The sequence below is a fragment of the Neomonachus schauinslandi genome, chromosome 8, assembly GCF_002201575.2.
Source record: "Neomonachus schauinslandi chromosome 8, ASM220157v2, whole genome shotgun sequence".
Lineage (NCBI taxonomy): Eukaryota > Metazoa > Chordata > Mammalia > Carnivora > Phocidae > Neomonachus > Neomonachus schauinslandi.
In genome coordinates, this window is record NC_058410.1 from 45357750 (window position 1) to 45372730 (window position 14981).

Here is a 14981-nt window from a genome sequence, read left to right on the forward strand (position 1 = left end):
AAGTTTGTAATTTGCCCAAGAAAATGATTGTAATCCAGGGTGTGAACCCAGGCTGTCTCACTTCCAAGCTCTTACATTTGGGTATTCTGCTTTCTTTTGTTATAAAACATATATAATGAAATTCCCTCCTCCTCACTTAGAAATTACCTTAATATTTAACAGGTATAGCTCTAAAAAGAGGGATTTGCTTTTGTTAAATATTTATACTCTTACCCATACAACTGTGAATTAGAACTTTGGGTTTAACATGTCCTGTAGGAAAGAAACTTTCAGATTCATGTTGGATGTGTCAGGTAAGATTGCAGGCAGGAATCCTACTTAAGCCAATTTGAGCAGAAGGGAATTCACTGAAAGATTATCAGAAGCTCAGAGAATACACCAGTAACTAGGAAACTGTGCTGGAACAAAGGTAATTCTAGAGGCTAGAATGTGATCTGATTCATAGCGGAACTACCAGGTTAGGAGCTAAGGTCGGATGTCTCTGCTCAAAATTCACATTCTAGAAAGGCCACATCTGATTGGCATAAGACTTTGCCATGGGACAGAGGCAGTTTCTCAAAAGGAAATCAGAGTAGATAAGGAAATGGATATTATACAACAACAACAAAAAAGCAACATGAAAAAGGAAGAACATACTTGAATACGGTTTTATGAATATTAGCTACTCCATCAAATAGTAAAAGCCGCACTCCAAGAATGAATAATATTGCCAATTAGAAAATTCTGGAAACCATCTTTCCTAATACTCTGTCCCTCAGACAGGTAACCAGGTTTCTACTTTATCTTGTTTCAAGCCATTACCTTTTATCTAGATAATGTAATAATCTCGTAAACTGGTCTCCCTGTCTTGATCCTCTGTCAGTCAGTCTTCCACGTGTAAACCAAATGTTTTGAAATACAGATGTGATTTTGTGACTTCCTAGTTGAGTCTTCTTCATTGCTCCTGGATAAAGTCCAGACATTCCACACAACCTGGGCCTTGCTTACCTCTCCAGGTGCATCTCTCACCACTCTCAAAGTTCTACTCCTTCCAGCCTAAAATCCTTTGCGGAAAAAACAATTGATGCTGCCTAGGACCCTTCTTGCCATAGTTCTCCACCTCTTGGAAGTGCTTTCTGCAAGGCTTATGTCTGGATTAAATGCACCTTCTAAGTTTCTGATAGCAGTGTTTTTCAAAGTGTAGATCAGTGATCTGAGAACTGCCAGTCCTTGACAAGATAATTACAGAAATTAGAATTGCTGTGATATTTTATTTTACAAAAATAATGGCATTGGATTATAATTTTTATTTTTAAATTGGTACTTCACAGACTTTGAGAAACACTGTTCTATGGTACCCTGTGACATTTTTATCACAATACCTGCTAAGTTGCAATCTGTTCTAATTTTCTATTTCTCTTTTCATATTCCCCTCCTTGAATGGAAGCTCTAAGATTTCAGGAGCAATGTCTACTTTTTAACAGTAGTCTCAGAGTGCCTGGCACATAGAGGACTTAAAAATACTTTTTTAGTGAATGGAAATAATAATTAGTTTTAGAGAAACAGTAGTAGAAAAACTGTAGTCTGAAGTCTTTGGATATCCCAGCTAGCCATCTCTGTGCAGATCATTTTTCCCCAATCAGATCAAACCAATTTCTATAGGATAAAGGAGTCAGACTGAGAACATTTTTTAAGAAGTAACAAGTAAAAGTGTTAAAATTTTGAGTGTTCCCAGCCTTTGGGCAGGTGATAGAATTATAAATCCTGTCCTCAACAAAACAAAACAAAAAACAACCCACCCCCCATACAAACATACATACACAATATTTGCATATAGTATCACAGACTGGTTAAAAAAAATGCTCTGATTCAGGGATTATCAATAATTTTGGTCCCAGCACCCACTGACAAATATTGAAGTCCCCAAGAAGATTTTGTGGATTACATCTTTCCATGTTTGCCATATTAGAAATTAAACCTAAGACTTTTTTTTTTCCTTAAAGAATACACATTATTCTATTAGCTATGGCCATTAGAACAGCGATATAAGAACATGTCATTTAGCCTCTGGGAAATCCATCGAGCGTCTTTCTAGAAGTACATATTAGCTATTGCACATATGAAATTCCAAACCTGACATTTTCAAGGAACGACATTTTGCACATGAATAGTTGCCAATTTTATGTAATTCTATACTACATATTATATATGTAAAATCGGGTCCACACACAGTGTATGTGTACCAGTCTCACACAAGAGTGGGCTGATACTATTCTTGGTCATAATCTTCCTCATCTTCATCTTCCTCAGTTTCTTCCATTTCTTCAACTGGAAGAGCAGCTGCTTTCTCCTGTATGGCTTTAAAAGCCCGCTCTTCTTCCACACTAGGATCATCCATTTCTGTAATTTCGGCTCCACTGGGGTATTCTTGGTAAACTGGTGGTAGAGCTGGGGGTGTATAGTTGTCTGGATTATATTTATGACCCCAGCCTATGTAGAAATTTTCGAACTTTCTATAAAGTTTGAAAAGAAAGTAGATGATCATTATATCATTTTTCAGTAAGAAAAGTTGATCCTTCTCTTCTGTAAAAGCTGATCACTCTCAGTGTCATAGTCCAATAATTTTAAAACACTCCATTTGAAGTGCTGGGGATGAACTAGCCCTCAATGATTCTTCTACCACAGGACACTACTGTGATCCTAACTGCTTAAGCTGGTTAAGAGGCTGGCCAGACTCTGTCAAAATGTACCCTACACCTAGACCACCATCTTTAATCATTTAACTGCTATTTTCAGGAAAAACAAAACAACTAAGTTAAAAAGTTACTAATCCTCTTTAGAGTTAGGAAGACTTAAAAACTTGCCAACCTAGCAAATTGTTGGTATGGCGGAGGATGCTTGTGATTGGTTACAAACCTGTGTGTGGTGTTTCAGGCCCACCCAATATGCAGTTGTTAGGCTTTATCTGTCAGGCCTTGTGGGAAAACTGCTGTTTCCATGCCAAACTCGATGCCCAGCCAGTGCATTGCAGTCTCTAAAGGAAAGTTCTAGTCAAGGACTCTGACCCATCCGGCCTGCCATGCTCTTTGCATAGTTGAGTTCCTAGCACAGCTGCCTTCACTCTAGGTCTTATCGGAGGCCTTCGGCAAAGGTCTTCAGGTGCCTCTGCCAAGGCCTCCTTATGGGATTGTGGAAGGGGGGCACCTTAAAGACACTTCTCTCTACTCTGACTCAGTACTCGGTACTTTTTCACTTCTAGCCCTTCCCCCCACCCTCCACCAGCTCCCTGGGCCCTTGAGGCCATAAAATTGCAGAAGCCTGATACCTGGGGACTCCTCAGTGAGATGACCTCTACATCTACACTGACCCGCCGACCTTCCATCAGTGTGCCATTCCATGAAGGAAAACGGGACAGGAGCAGTCAGAGTTTTCTCTTGCATACATTGTCACAGTAAATGATCAAAAGCTTAATTCATTTTTGGCTTGTGACTTTAATGGCATCTCTCACATTTGGCCACTCAGCTCTCTCTCCAGCTTAGCTGAGCTTCTGACACTGGGTTCCCAGATGAGAAATGGAAGCACAATACAAATGCAAGTGTATGTTCTGGGTGAGGGATAAAAGGACACTGAGTATCGGGGCGCCTGGGTGGCTCAGTCATTAAGCGTCTGCCTTCGGCTCAGGTCATGATCCCGGGGTCCTGGGATCGAGCCCCGCATCGGGCTCCCTGCTCCGCGGGAAGCCTGCCTCTCCCTCTCCCACTCCCCCTGCTTGTGTTCCCTCTCTCGCTGTGTCTCTCTGTGTCAAATAAATAAATATAATCTTAAAAAAAAAAAAAGGACACTGAGTATCCTCTTGATCCTAATTCTCTTGAAAGTGATAGCTAAAATAATACATATTTTAAATTATTTTCATCAAGATATCCAACAAAAATTATATGAGATTCAAACTAAACAGTGCATAGAACTATCTCCATTAATCCTAGAAAATGAGTAAGTCTATTACTGAAATAATCAGAATAAAAACCATATTAGGACAGAAGAATGAATTACTCTAGTGTTCTAAATTTGATGCTTTACTATGTAATATAGATGTCACTTGACTGAATCTTACAGCACACACACTTGACATGCTAAGATGAGTTAAAACAAGAGTAACCCCCTTCCTCCTTCCTGAGCATTCCTGGCACCAGCCTTGGCTCCAGAAACAGACACCACTGAGAAAATATCTCCAGTGAGAAAATAGCTTCACAGATTGTGGTGGTGTAGGTTCCCTGGGAGTGGTCAACTCGGCAACAGGAAGAAGCTCGTTGTAGGCAGTGACATTGTACCCACTATGGAATCTGGGGACTTCATCATCTGCCTCCAGCCTCTTGCTCTCTCTTTATCTCAGCCCCATTTCGTAAGCTGTGAAATGGAGGACCTCTCTCCCCAGAGTTGTGATAAGAATTCATGGGGAAGATGTAAGTACAAGTGCTGAACGTGACATCTGGCTCATGGCCTGGACCTTCCTAGGTATCCCTCCTCCCGACCCCCTACTCTGGGTAGACTGCCCCATACTCTTTTTTCCCCCTCCCATCCTGGTCTGGGATCTCACCCCAGCTTTTTGTGAGTGGCTGCCCTGAACAACCACCAGGGCAGCCTTGTCTGTTACTCTGGGGTTACTCTAACTGCCTCACCCAGGTTTGTGCTTCACCTGGGGAAGCAGGTGAGGGAGGGGAAAAAGAAAAAAAAAAAAAAAACTGGAACATAACAACATTCCAGCGATAACTATAATTTCCAGCACTTAAATAATCATGATAATGGCTTTGTATACTTACTTGCCATTGGAAAAGGCATATGCTCCAGGCCAAAGGTTGGATCTCAGAACTGCAATAGCATATTGAGGAATGAGATTTGAGGACAGCCGTGTTGTCCAAGGCGGTATATTCTGGATTTCTGTAAACCAAAGAGAAATTCAAAAGCTTAACTCCTAAATAGATAGGGATCTACTGTGTAACAGAGATCTTTTTACAAATATTAAAACACACATACTTGACATATAAAGAAAAATTAAACATCAGCAGCTTAACATAAAATCAGAAGGGTAATTTATGAACACTGTGGAACAACAAAATTTGATTATTTATATGCATGTATGTGTGCAGGTATGTGTCCATCTGTGCAACAGAAAAGTTTTATTAAGAGGGAGGAGAACTATGTGGTAGAGAGAATATTATTTAATGACCAAATAAAAGATCAAATTATTATTATGAAAGAGAACAAGAGTTACAAGCAAAACTGCTCCAAAACTGAATAGGAAGAAACAAGACTAAGGAGGACAAGAGTAGACTTAAAAAACCCACGATACCTCAGATGACTATGTCATGTGTTTATGGCCATAGGTTATGGTCTGCAGAATGCAAGACAAGAATGGTACACAAGACAACTGTCAGCATTTCCCATAAGAGCTGCAACCAATTTACATTTCTTTCCTGCATCTCTCCTTCACCCTCTGTCCGAGAAAGTTGGTGGTGAGGCCAGCTATATTCTCTAGTCCCCACTATCCCAAAACACATGAAGGGGAAAAGGGATGAAATTTTGGCTCCTGTTCACTTTTTATAGGTTTCCAACTCCCATTTATTACCATATAACATACACAGTATATTATATATACATGCATAAAAACACGATAGTATATATATGTATACCGTATATAGTATATGTACATACATAAAAATATACTACAGTATATATGTATACTATATATACTATATTATATATACATAATACCTACATATGTATATAATACACATGGTATATTATATAGTTTGTGTAAAATTACCTAAATCTTCAGAGATTGGTGTCAAAAGAGGAGGCCCCACTTCCTGTTCCATATAGTCAGGCTCTTCTCCTTTTTCTTCTTCTTTTTCTTCATCTTCCTCTTCTTCCTCCTCCTCACTTTTTTGTGTGGGGTTGAACCAATTACAGCGACCCTGGGAATGAGTATTGCAAGATTTAGTAATCTAATGAGGACCTTAAAATATTGGAATATTCATTTGGATTAAAGCAATTATCTGCAGGAGGTCCTACTGTATGGGAATTTGATCAATCACTTATTCATTCAACATCCCAAGTACTAGGTTTTTGATCTAGCTTGTTTCAGTCAAAAAATGGTACAATTTATTTCATAAATTTGCCAACTTCTTAAAGTTACAGAGCATTTATATTTTGAAATCAGCAAAACCTTAGTGAAGAAAATAATGCGCTTTACTAATTTGTAATAAATAATTTACGTGAAAGTGGTAGGGTACTATTATTAGTAGCAATAACAAATTTTTAAATGTGATATTAAGTTAGGTAAGGAGGTTTGGGGTTATGACTCATTTAAGTAACTCTTATCCAGAGATGTCTAAGAGTCCCTCTTCCATAGATCCAAGGATAATGACTTTCTACCTGCAGATGAGGCAGTATAGCAGGGTAATTAAGAGGATGGACGCCAGATCCATTCTGCCCATTCACATGTGACTCTGTTGCTTATTAGCTACATTCCCTTTCTCACATTTTCTAAACTCTCTGCCTCAATGTCCTCATCTGTAAAATCAGGATAATATTAGTCTTCCATACGGTTGCGAGGATTACATGAGATAATACATATCAAGTGCTAGTAAGAGCACCTGGCAGAGGAGGTACCAGTCCAGCACTACTTGTTTTCATTTTTGTTATAATATTTTATTTTTCTTGGTATAAAAGCTCCATGTATTACAGAAATAGAATAAAAGAACTGTTCCCAAAATGGGAATGCATCTATCTATATTTAATGTATAAAATATAATTTCACCACACACATTCATCTAAATCCTCACATAACTTGTCAAATTCTCCATAGAAATATTTATTTTATTTCTATTTGGAAATAAAAATTTGCTCAAAGATCCCAGATCTACACTACTTGGCAGTTTCATAGTACTCTGTGTTTTTATTTGATTTTTCAATGGTTTCTTTGTCTAGGATCTGAAGAACTTTGTTTTGTATATATCTGTGCATGGTAGAGAGAATTTAACAAAAATTTGCTGATTGGCTGAACAATTGAGAATTGCAAAACCCCTACCTGAGAGAGAATGTGTTGGACATGATGAACCCAATTGGATAGGGATTCCACGAGATCAATCACTTGGATGCCTTCAAAATCGGGGTTTTCTTCAAAGCTATCTCGCCTGCCTTCTACCTCTTCCTCCTCCTCTCCTTCCTCTTCACCAAACTGATAGAATCCCAGAGGGCTGACATGGGTCCCTGCTGAAATTCTGGCAATTTGTGCTCGTAAGTAATTGCTCTCATTTCCTGGGAAAGGTGGGTAGCTTACAATTGGAGTCTCTAAATGCCCAGTGAAAAATTTCTTGATCTTTCTTGCAATAACAATTTGTGCAGGCGTAACCGATGGTAACTTCACCCATGGTCCTCCTGGTTCGTTGCAAACAAAATACACATATTTGTTGGCCCCTGTTCTACTTTCTTCTTTTGGTATAGGCTGTGGGGTCTTGTAAAATGTCCTTCGTAATTCCTCTTCGTCATTTTCATCAGCTTCGCTGTCTCCATCGTCCCTCTCTTCAGTTACATTTTCGTCTTCTACGTCCTCCTCATCTTCTCCCTCACGGAATTCTACTTCAGCTACAATATAATTCATTTCCAGACCCAAGATCTTGCCCCAGAAGCGGCATCTTTGGATTGGGTGGGTGTCAGTAAGCTGCTTGAGGGCAAGAAATACACGATAAGTCTCATCGGTGCCCAAACCAACTCCAGCTTGTTCAAAATAAAAAGCTGACTCCATTACATTTGGGAGAGAGTTTTCTGCCTGGGGATACAAAAACACTGTGGTTAATGTTAGAAAACTGCTTGCTTCCCTTTTCCTTTCTCAACATCTTGGTATTAGCTCTACCTTCTCTCTCCACCATGTCTTCGACATTTCTTGCAAGGTTTAGATCAAACTCTGACAATTCCTCTATTCCAATTTTTCTCTCATTACTTATAAATGTAACTTCTACCATTATGTCTTATACTTACCAATATAATAGTTGCCTTGTATGTGTGTATCTTAGGGATAATTTAATAGGTATTATGAATAATAAAAATTCAACATCTTCTTTTTATAAAAAATATTTAAGTGGTCCCTTTACTATCCTGAAATAATAAAATATAATCTATCTCCCTACATATATTTAGAAAAAGTTTATATATGTTTGTATATATTACTATATTTTTTCTTAGTAATTATTATGTACATATGATAATATTTAGGGTAAATAAAAATCAATATGGCCCTCTATATAAGGTAATATATAGGATAAATAAAAGGAAGATATAATAAAACAAGTGCTCAGACATGACTTCCCTTGAAAACATAATTTAGTCAGGTGTTTGCCCCTACTTATAATAAATACTTTTGGATTTAACATAAGGAAGAAAATAAAAAATGATTTTACAAAAAAAATAGAAGTGAAAAAGCAGTCTCAAGTGGACCCTAAGAAACATCTATGAGAAAGTAGAGAATAGCTTTAAGTAAGATAGGGATCACTTGCAAATTTTAGATAAATTTAGACAAATTTTAGACATTGAAGATGGAGAATTGAGAGCACTTTGCTGTTCTAACAAGTGATCTGCTCTTGTTTATATTATAATTTTGGTGTCAAAATAAGCATGATGACTTTTTACAATCCTCATCTCTTTCATTTTGGCATGTGTTGCACCGCTCACTTTCTTTTTCTTTTTCTTTTTTATTTGAGTGTATTGACACACAATGTTACATTTGTTTCAGGTGTAGCCATAGTGAAGTTTATACATATGCTGTGCTCACCACAAGTGTAGCTCCCATCTGTCACCATACAATACTATTACAATATCATTAACTGTATTCCCTACACTGTATCTTTTATTTCTGTGACATTCATTTCAAAACTGGAAGCCTGTGTCTCCCACTCCCCTTCACCCATTTTGCCCATCCCCCTACCCCCCTCCCCTCCGGCAACTATCACTTTCTTCTCTGAATTTATGGGACTAATTCTGCTTTTTGTTTGTTTGTTTATAAATTTGTTGTGGTTTTTTAGATTCCACATATGAGTAAAATCATATGGTATTTGTCTTTCTCTGTCTGACTTATTTCACTTAGCATTACACATTCTACACATCCATGCTGTCCCAAGTAGGACCATGTCATCCTTCTTTATGGCTGTGAAATATTCCCTTGTCCTTATCCATTTGTCTTTCAATGGACATTTCGCTTGCTTCCATATCTTGACCATTTTAAATAATGTTGCAATTAACATAAGCATGCATATATCTTTTCAAATTAGTGTTTTTGTTTTCTTTTGGTAAATACCTGGTAGTGGAATTATTGGATCATACAGCATTTCTATTTTTAATTTTTTGAGGAAACTCCCTACTGTTTTCCACAGTGGATCTCACTCTTCATCCTACTCTGCCCTCTGTAAGTATTTCTTCTTAGTCTCTAATTGGCTCCTTTTCCTTAATTGAGCCCTAAATATTCATGTCCTCAAATTTCAGGCATCATTCAGTACTTTATGCTTAGAAGAGTGCTTCCACACTCTACAAGTGTTATGTGGTTGTTTAAAATCCAGCTCTCTTACTTTGACTTTTCTCCCATGTTCGACACCTGTTTTTAGGCACCTATGAGAAATTTCAGCTGAATAGTCTACATATACTTCAAATTAAGATTGCATTCATATTTCTTTCAAAACCTTCTCTTTTTACCAGTCTTTGCCAATAACATCACCATTCACTCAGTTTCCCAAATTAATTTCATCATCCTGTTTCTTCTGACTCTCTAGACTTTCATATTTAACTAGTTAGAGTCCTACTGATTCTACCATCTCAAGTGTTGTTCGCATTATTCCTTCCTCATTAGCTCATTTCTACCATACTAGTCTCCATCCCGACTCCTTGTCCTGGCCCAGAAGGCTTCGAATGCTCTCCTTGCCCCTGTTCCAATCTTTCTTCTTTCATTCTCCTCCATGTGATTACCAGAGTTACATTTCTGAACCAAAAGTCAGACCATTGCTATTTTCTATGAAAAGCTTCTATTGACTTCCCATCATATAGAAAAAAGAAATTTCTTATCAATGCACAAGAGCAGGCTGGCTTAAACACCTTGTTTGCTTTGTTTCTATCATTCCCTCAAATCCATGTTCACTTCCCCGAACACTGCATAATGTCTCCTGACTTTGTATTGTTCTTTTTGCTCAGAATTTATTCCTTAGAGTCTTTATCTTGTGAACTTCTACTTGTCCTTCATGACCCAAATGAAATATCACCTCCAGTACAAAGTCTTGCCCAATTCCCAATAGTGGAGTTATTTATTGCTCCATTTGGTTTCATAGCTTGTCAAAACAATATAACAATTGCTACTATCCATTAAATTCCCAGTATGTGCCAAACCCTTCATATATAGTACTCTACCTCTTGAGTTGTTGCCATGTGATTATCCCTGAGGCTTGAAAAGGTTAAATCACTTACTCAGAGTCACACAGCAAGTAAGTGATTGAGCTAGGATTCTAGTTCCAAGCTCCTGTTTTTCCCACCAAACGATGCTATCTCTATTATTGTGCTAATCAAATAGTTTTATAGGCTTTTTTGCTTCTTTCACTAGATGTGAGCAACTTAAAGCCAGAAAAGTCTTTTTTATGTGTATTTCATTTCATGTGTATATTTTTTTCATGTGTAGCTGGCATGCGGTAGGTAGTCACAGTGTGAATCAATGGGTGAATGAATAAATGAAAGCTAAAAACTAGGAACAGGAATTCTCATGTGGTCAAAGACAGGAATAGAAACATGAACACTCTAAGTCTTAAGTCTGAGACAGAGTTGGTCACAAAGCTCATATTTCAACGCTTCCAAGAGCTATGTGTCTTCCTGTTGCTGCATCTTTCTACTGTCTGAGGTAGAACTTTTAATCTTCATCTGATGGCTCAGCTCTTCCTGGCTCTAAATCGTACTCCTCATTAGGAAGAATTTATGAAATCTGGCTAAGGGGTTCAAGTTCCAGGACCAAAACACCTTATTTGTGTTCTCACTCCTAGTTTTTAGGATGCAGATCCCTACCATGTCAGACCATGCCTAGAGAGGACCCAAAGCCCCATTCCTATACTGGAGTCTGACTTCTCTTTGATAAACTCCCCCCTGAGGGTGTCTGCCTATCTGCCTGATCCCCACACACTGATTGCCCCCAGACTCGTCATCACTGTGTGTGGCTATTTAACCGCATGTTTAGCGTAAGATATTTTCAGAAAAGGTTCAGCCAATGTCAACTCCTTGACAACTATCACCTGCGCCTTCTGAGCACTCCGTATCCCACTGTGTCAGGTTGGTCTCCCCACAAAGCTGGCAGAGCCCTAGAAGATGAAGCTGCTGTCTAGATCCCCACTCTCCTATGTTTTTCTTGACTGAACTCTCCACATTTTTCTGAAAATATCTTAGACCAAATATCAAATTTGCAAGTATACAGACAGATTTTAAGTAGTCTAGTGGTAACACAACATGGAAGCTCAGTAGACGTATAGTATAAATCACTCAGTAGTATAAATTACAAGCATGCAGGTATTCAGGAAACAGAATACTTGATGCTATTTTAAAAATATTTGGAGCAGGGGCACCTGGGCGGCTCAGTTGGTTAAGCGACTGCCTTCGGCTCGGGTCATGATCCTGGAGTCCCGGGATCAAGTCCCGCTTCGGGCTCCCTGCTCGGCGGGGGGTCTGCTTCTCCCTCTGACCCTCTTCCCTCTCGTGCTGTCTCTCATTCTCTCTCTCAAATAAATAAATAAAATCTTTAAAAAAAAAAAAAAAAAAATATTTGGAGCAAAAATTTCTGTGGTACAACTAATTTTATTCTTGAATGATAGTTTTTTATCTCTGACACCAGCTTTCTCTGTAAATATTTCAACACTTTGTCTATAGTGATTAAAATAAATATTTTATCCCTCTCCTCTTATATTATGTCCCATTGATGTAAAATGCACAATATCAAGACATAAATATGAGGAAGTTGCCTTGGAAAATAATGCAAATAACATTAAAGGTACTTCTAATTATTCTAGTAAATTAAAGGGGCAAATAAGCAACTTGTTTTAAAGCCCAACTTTTAACTATCTGACAGTTCATTGATTCAATAAATATTTAATAAGAAACAGCTTTAGACCCACATCTATATCAGGTACTTTGGAGAATATAAAAGGTGAATCATTTTCTCTGATATCAAGGCGCTCAACCCCACAAACATATAACAAACAACCACGCCTATGAAATATTAAAACACAACGTAAAAAAAATAAGAAACCCTAAACATGGATATGAATGATGTGAAATAAGATTGCAAGTACTATTTAGGAAACTATAAAAGACAGTAGATAAGAATTTCAAGCCACACCCACTCATCTCAAATAAAACCTTAAGATCAAACTATTCAAATTTATAGACTTGACTTACTATTTCATCTTCCAGTTCTTGGTCAGCTCCTTCCAAATTTCCGTGGAGAAAAAGAGCCTTTTGCTTCTCTGCTATTTCATATATTGGAAGCATCTCATTCTCATTTTGGAGTGTATCTAATTTTTTCCTAAAATGTGCCATCTTCACATCTTGGCTGATACTTTCAATGATGTCCACAGCATTTTCAGGACGCTCATCTAAGACCTTGGTCAGCATATCAGAAAGATGATCATATCTACCCAAAAAGAGAAAATTCCAGATAATATCCATGTCAAACAACATTCGAACAAGCATTGCATGTTTCAACCTGAAAATGCCTTTGTGTCAAATTATAAAATATGTTTATTAGATTTTAATTCATATTTATAGCTTTTTTAATTTGGAAGATATAATAATTTGTTTTAATAGAATGGCAAAAAAAGAGGATGAAATTCTTTTTGTAGGCTTTTTATTCAATAGAGTAAAACCAATATCAGAGCTTGTATTTTAGTAAAAGGCTGTTTTAATTACAACAAAAAAATATTTTTCATGACTATCAAAATAAGATCTGCATATAAGAGAGTTAAAGTCATCTGTTATTGAGCAGTTTTTAAATGCAGGCTCTAAAGTACTTAGAAGATAATAGTGAATATTATAGAAGATATTAATTTATGATCTCAGAGACTTAGCATTTGGCAATAAAATAAAATTTAGATATTTAAGTAATGTCAGTTCCAAAATAATTCAGTAAAGGAAATTTTTCCATTTTGATGTTTTGTGTTCAGTTTTAAATTGTTAGTGAACTCTCAAGTATTTATAATGAGTTATTCTGGAATTTTAACAGTTTGTAAATTCATGCTTGTTATTTAACCCAGAGAATTATGACAATAAGTTTATATGACAAATTCAAGTAGAATCCACTACTGAGTATAAATCACATCCTTGAAACTTAGTTAATTGTAGTTTAAAACAGGGCTTTAGAAAAAATCTTTTGAATTGTCAATCTCAGGGTTTCTGGAAGATTTCTCACATTAAATATTAATTTAAAAAATTCTTCAGACCTTAAAATTATTGTGACCAATTCTCCTAGTTTGCCCCAGACTGAGGGGTTTTTCAGGATGCAGAACATCCAGTGCTCAAATCAGGACTTCACTATCTTCATGATCTCTTTTAAACCATTCCATAATTCCTAGGTTTTATTTCTGTGTGCTAAGGGTCTTTAAAGAAGTTAAAAGAATCCCCACCAAAGACCTATTTTGAGTTCTGTGATGCAAAGAGTTATTAAGCCACTAACTCTCTCCTACTAATGCAGACTTTTCAAATATATTTTTTTTTAATTTTATTTATTTATTTGACAGAGACAGCGAGAGAGGAAACACCCCGGAGGGGAGCGGGGGGGAGAGGGAGAAGCAGGCTTCCCGCTGAGCAGGGATCCCAATGCCGGGCTCGATCCCAGGACTCTGGCATCATGACCTGAGCCGAAGGCAGACACTTAACGACTGAGCCACCCAGGCGCCCCTCAAATATATTTCCATTCACCCAGAGAAACACACTCTCACACAAAGATACTCACACCCCCTTTTCTTTGCCAAATCCTCCTCCCTCCTTTTTCCCTTTAAGACTTACAAATTTAAGCCAGACTTGCTACTGGTCTTCAGCAGGTAGGCCTTAGCACTCTGAATGGCAATCTCAAGCAGGCTGGGGGCCACTTCAGAGACCCCAGGCTCAGCGTGATCCAGATCATAGTTACTGTTTGAGTCCTCCTCCTGAAAAACGTTAAATCTCAGCTCTTTTTGTTCAGAGTTGTTATCGCTCATATCTTCTGGTCCATACAGGAGACGTTTGGTTTGCTGAGACTGTTGAAAGGTGTTTCCCTCTGATTGGCATGTTTGAGGAGCAGTCGATTCTCCTTTATCAGATGATTGTTCCAAATGGTGGGAGCGAGGTGTCCCAGCTTTGGGATTCACATTCACAGTGGTTTTGTCTGACTGCCACGGGGTCGCAAGCTCCTGTCCGGCCAGAGCCAGGGTTGAAGGAGTGAAAGAGTCCTCCTGAGGAGGGGAAGGTGGAGATGATGCACCTGGTCCCGTGAGGTCATCCAGAGGAGTGCTGGATCTAAACAGTGGGCTCTGAGGAAGGCTGCTTTTGGGTTGGGGTCCAGTTTCCGGCCACTGCTCCGACTCCAGGGGCTCAGATAACGCAGACTCGGGATCTTGGGAAGAAGCTGCTATTTCTTCCCATGGCCGCCCTGCTTCTCCCGGTTCTTGGTTTTCTTTTTCTTGCTTCAGGGATTCCAAGTCTTCCATGGAACGAGTCAAGAAAAAACAAAGTTCTGGATGAAGGGGAAGTGCAGATATGGAAAGAGGCAACGCAAGGCAGTCGCTTTGCTGAGGTCGGCTAAGCGGTTTCTGGGTGTAGGCTGCTCTGCAAGTTGCAGCGTCCTATCTCCATAGCAACCCCAGGCAAGGGTTCCTCGAAGGGAAACTATGCACACCTGTGGCCAGGATTCTAGGGAGGAGACCAAGTAAAATGAAAATCCTAGATTTGTGATTTGG

The 14981-nt window shown here is 38.3% G+C and overlaps 1 protein-coding gene across 1 annotated transcript; it reads right to left on the reverse strand.

Moving 5' to 3' along the window:
• Positions 1–4839: 4839 nt before the first annotated feature.
• Positions 4840–14732, reverse strand: RSPH4A (radial spoke head component 4A). The gene is made up of 4 exons (XM_021693613.1): positions 14053–14732; positions 12448–12682; positions 7067–7807; positions 4840–4914 (listed from the first exon to the last, which is right to left on the reverse strand). Exons 1-4 carry the CDS (start codon positions 14730–14732, stop codon positions 4840–4842), a joined length of 1731 nt encoding a protein of 576 aa, XP_021549288.1.
• Between the last annotated feature and the right edge of the window lie 249 nt (positions 14733–14981).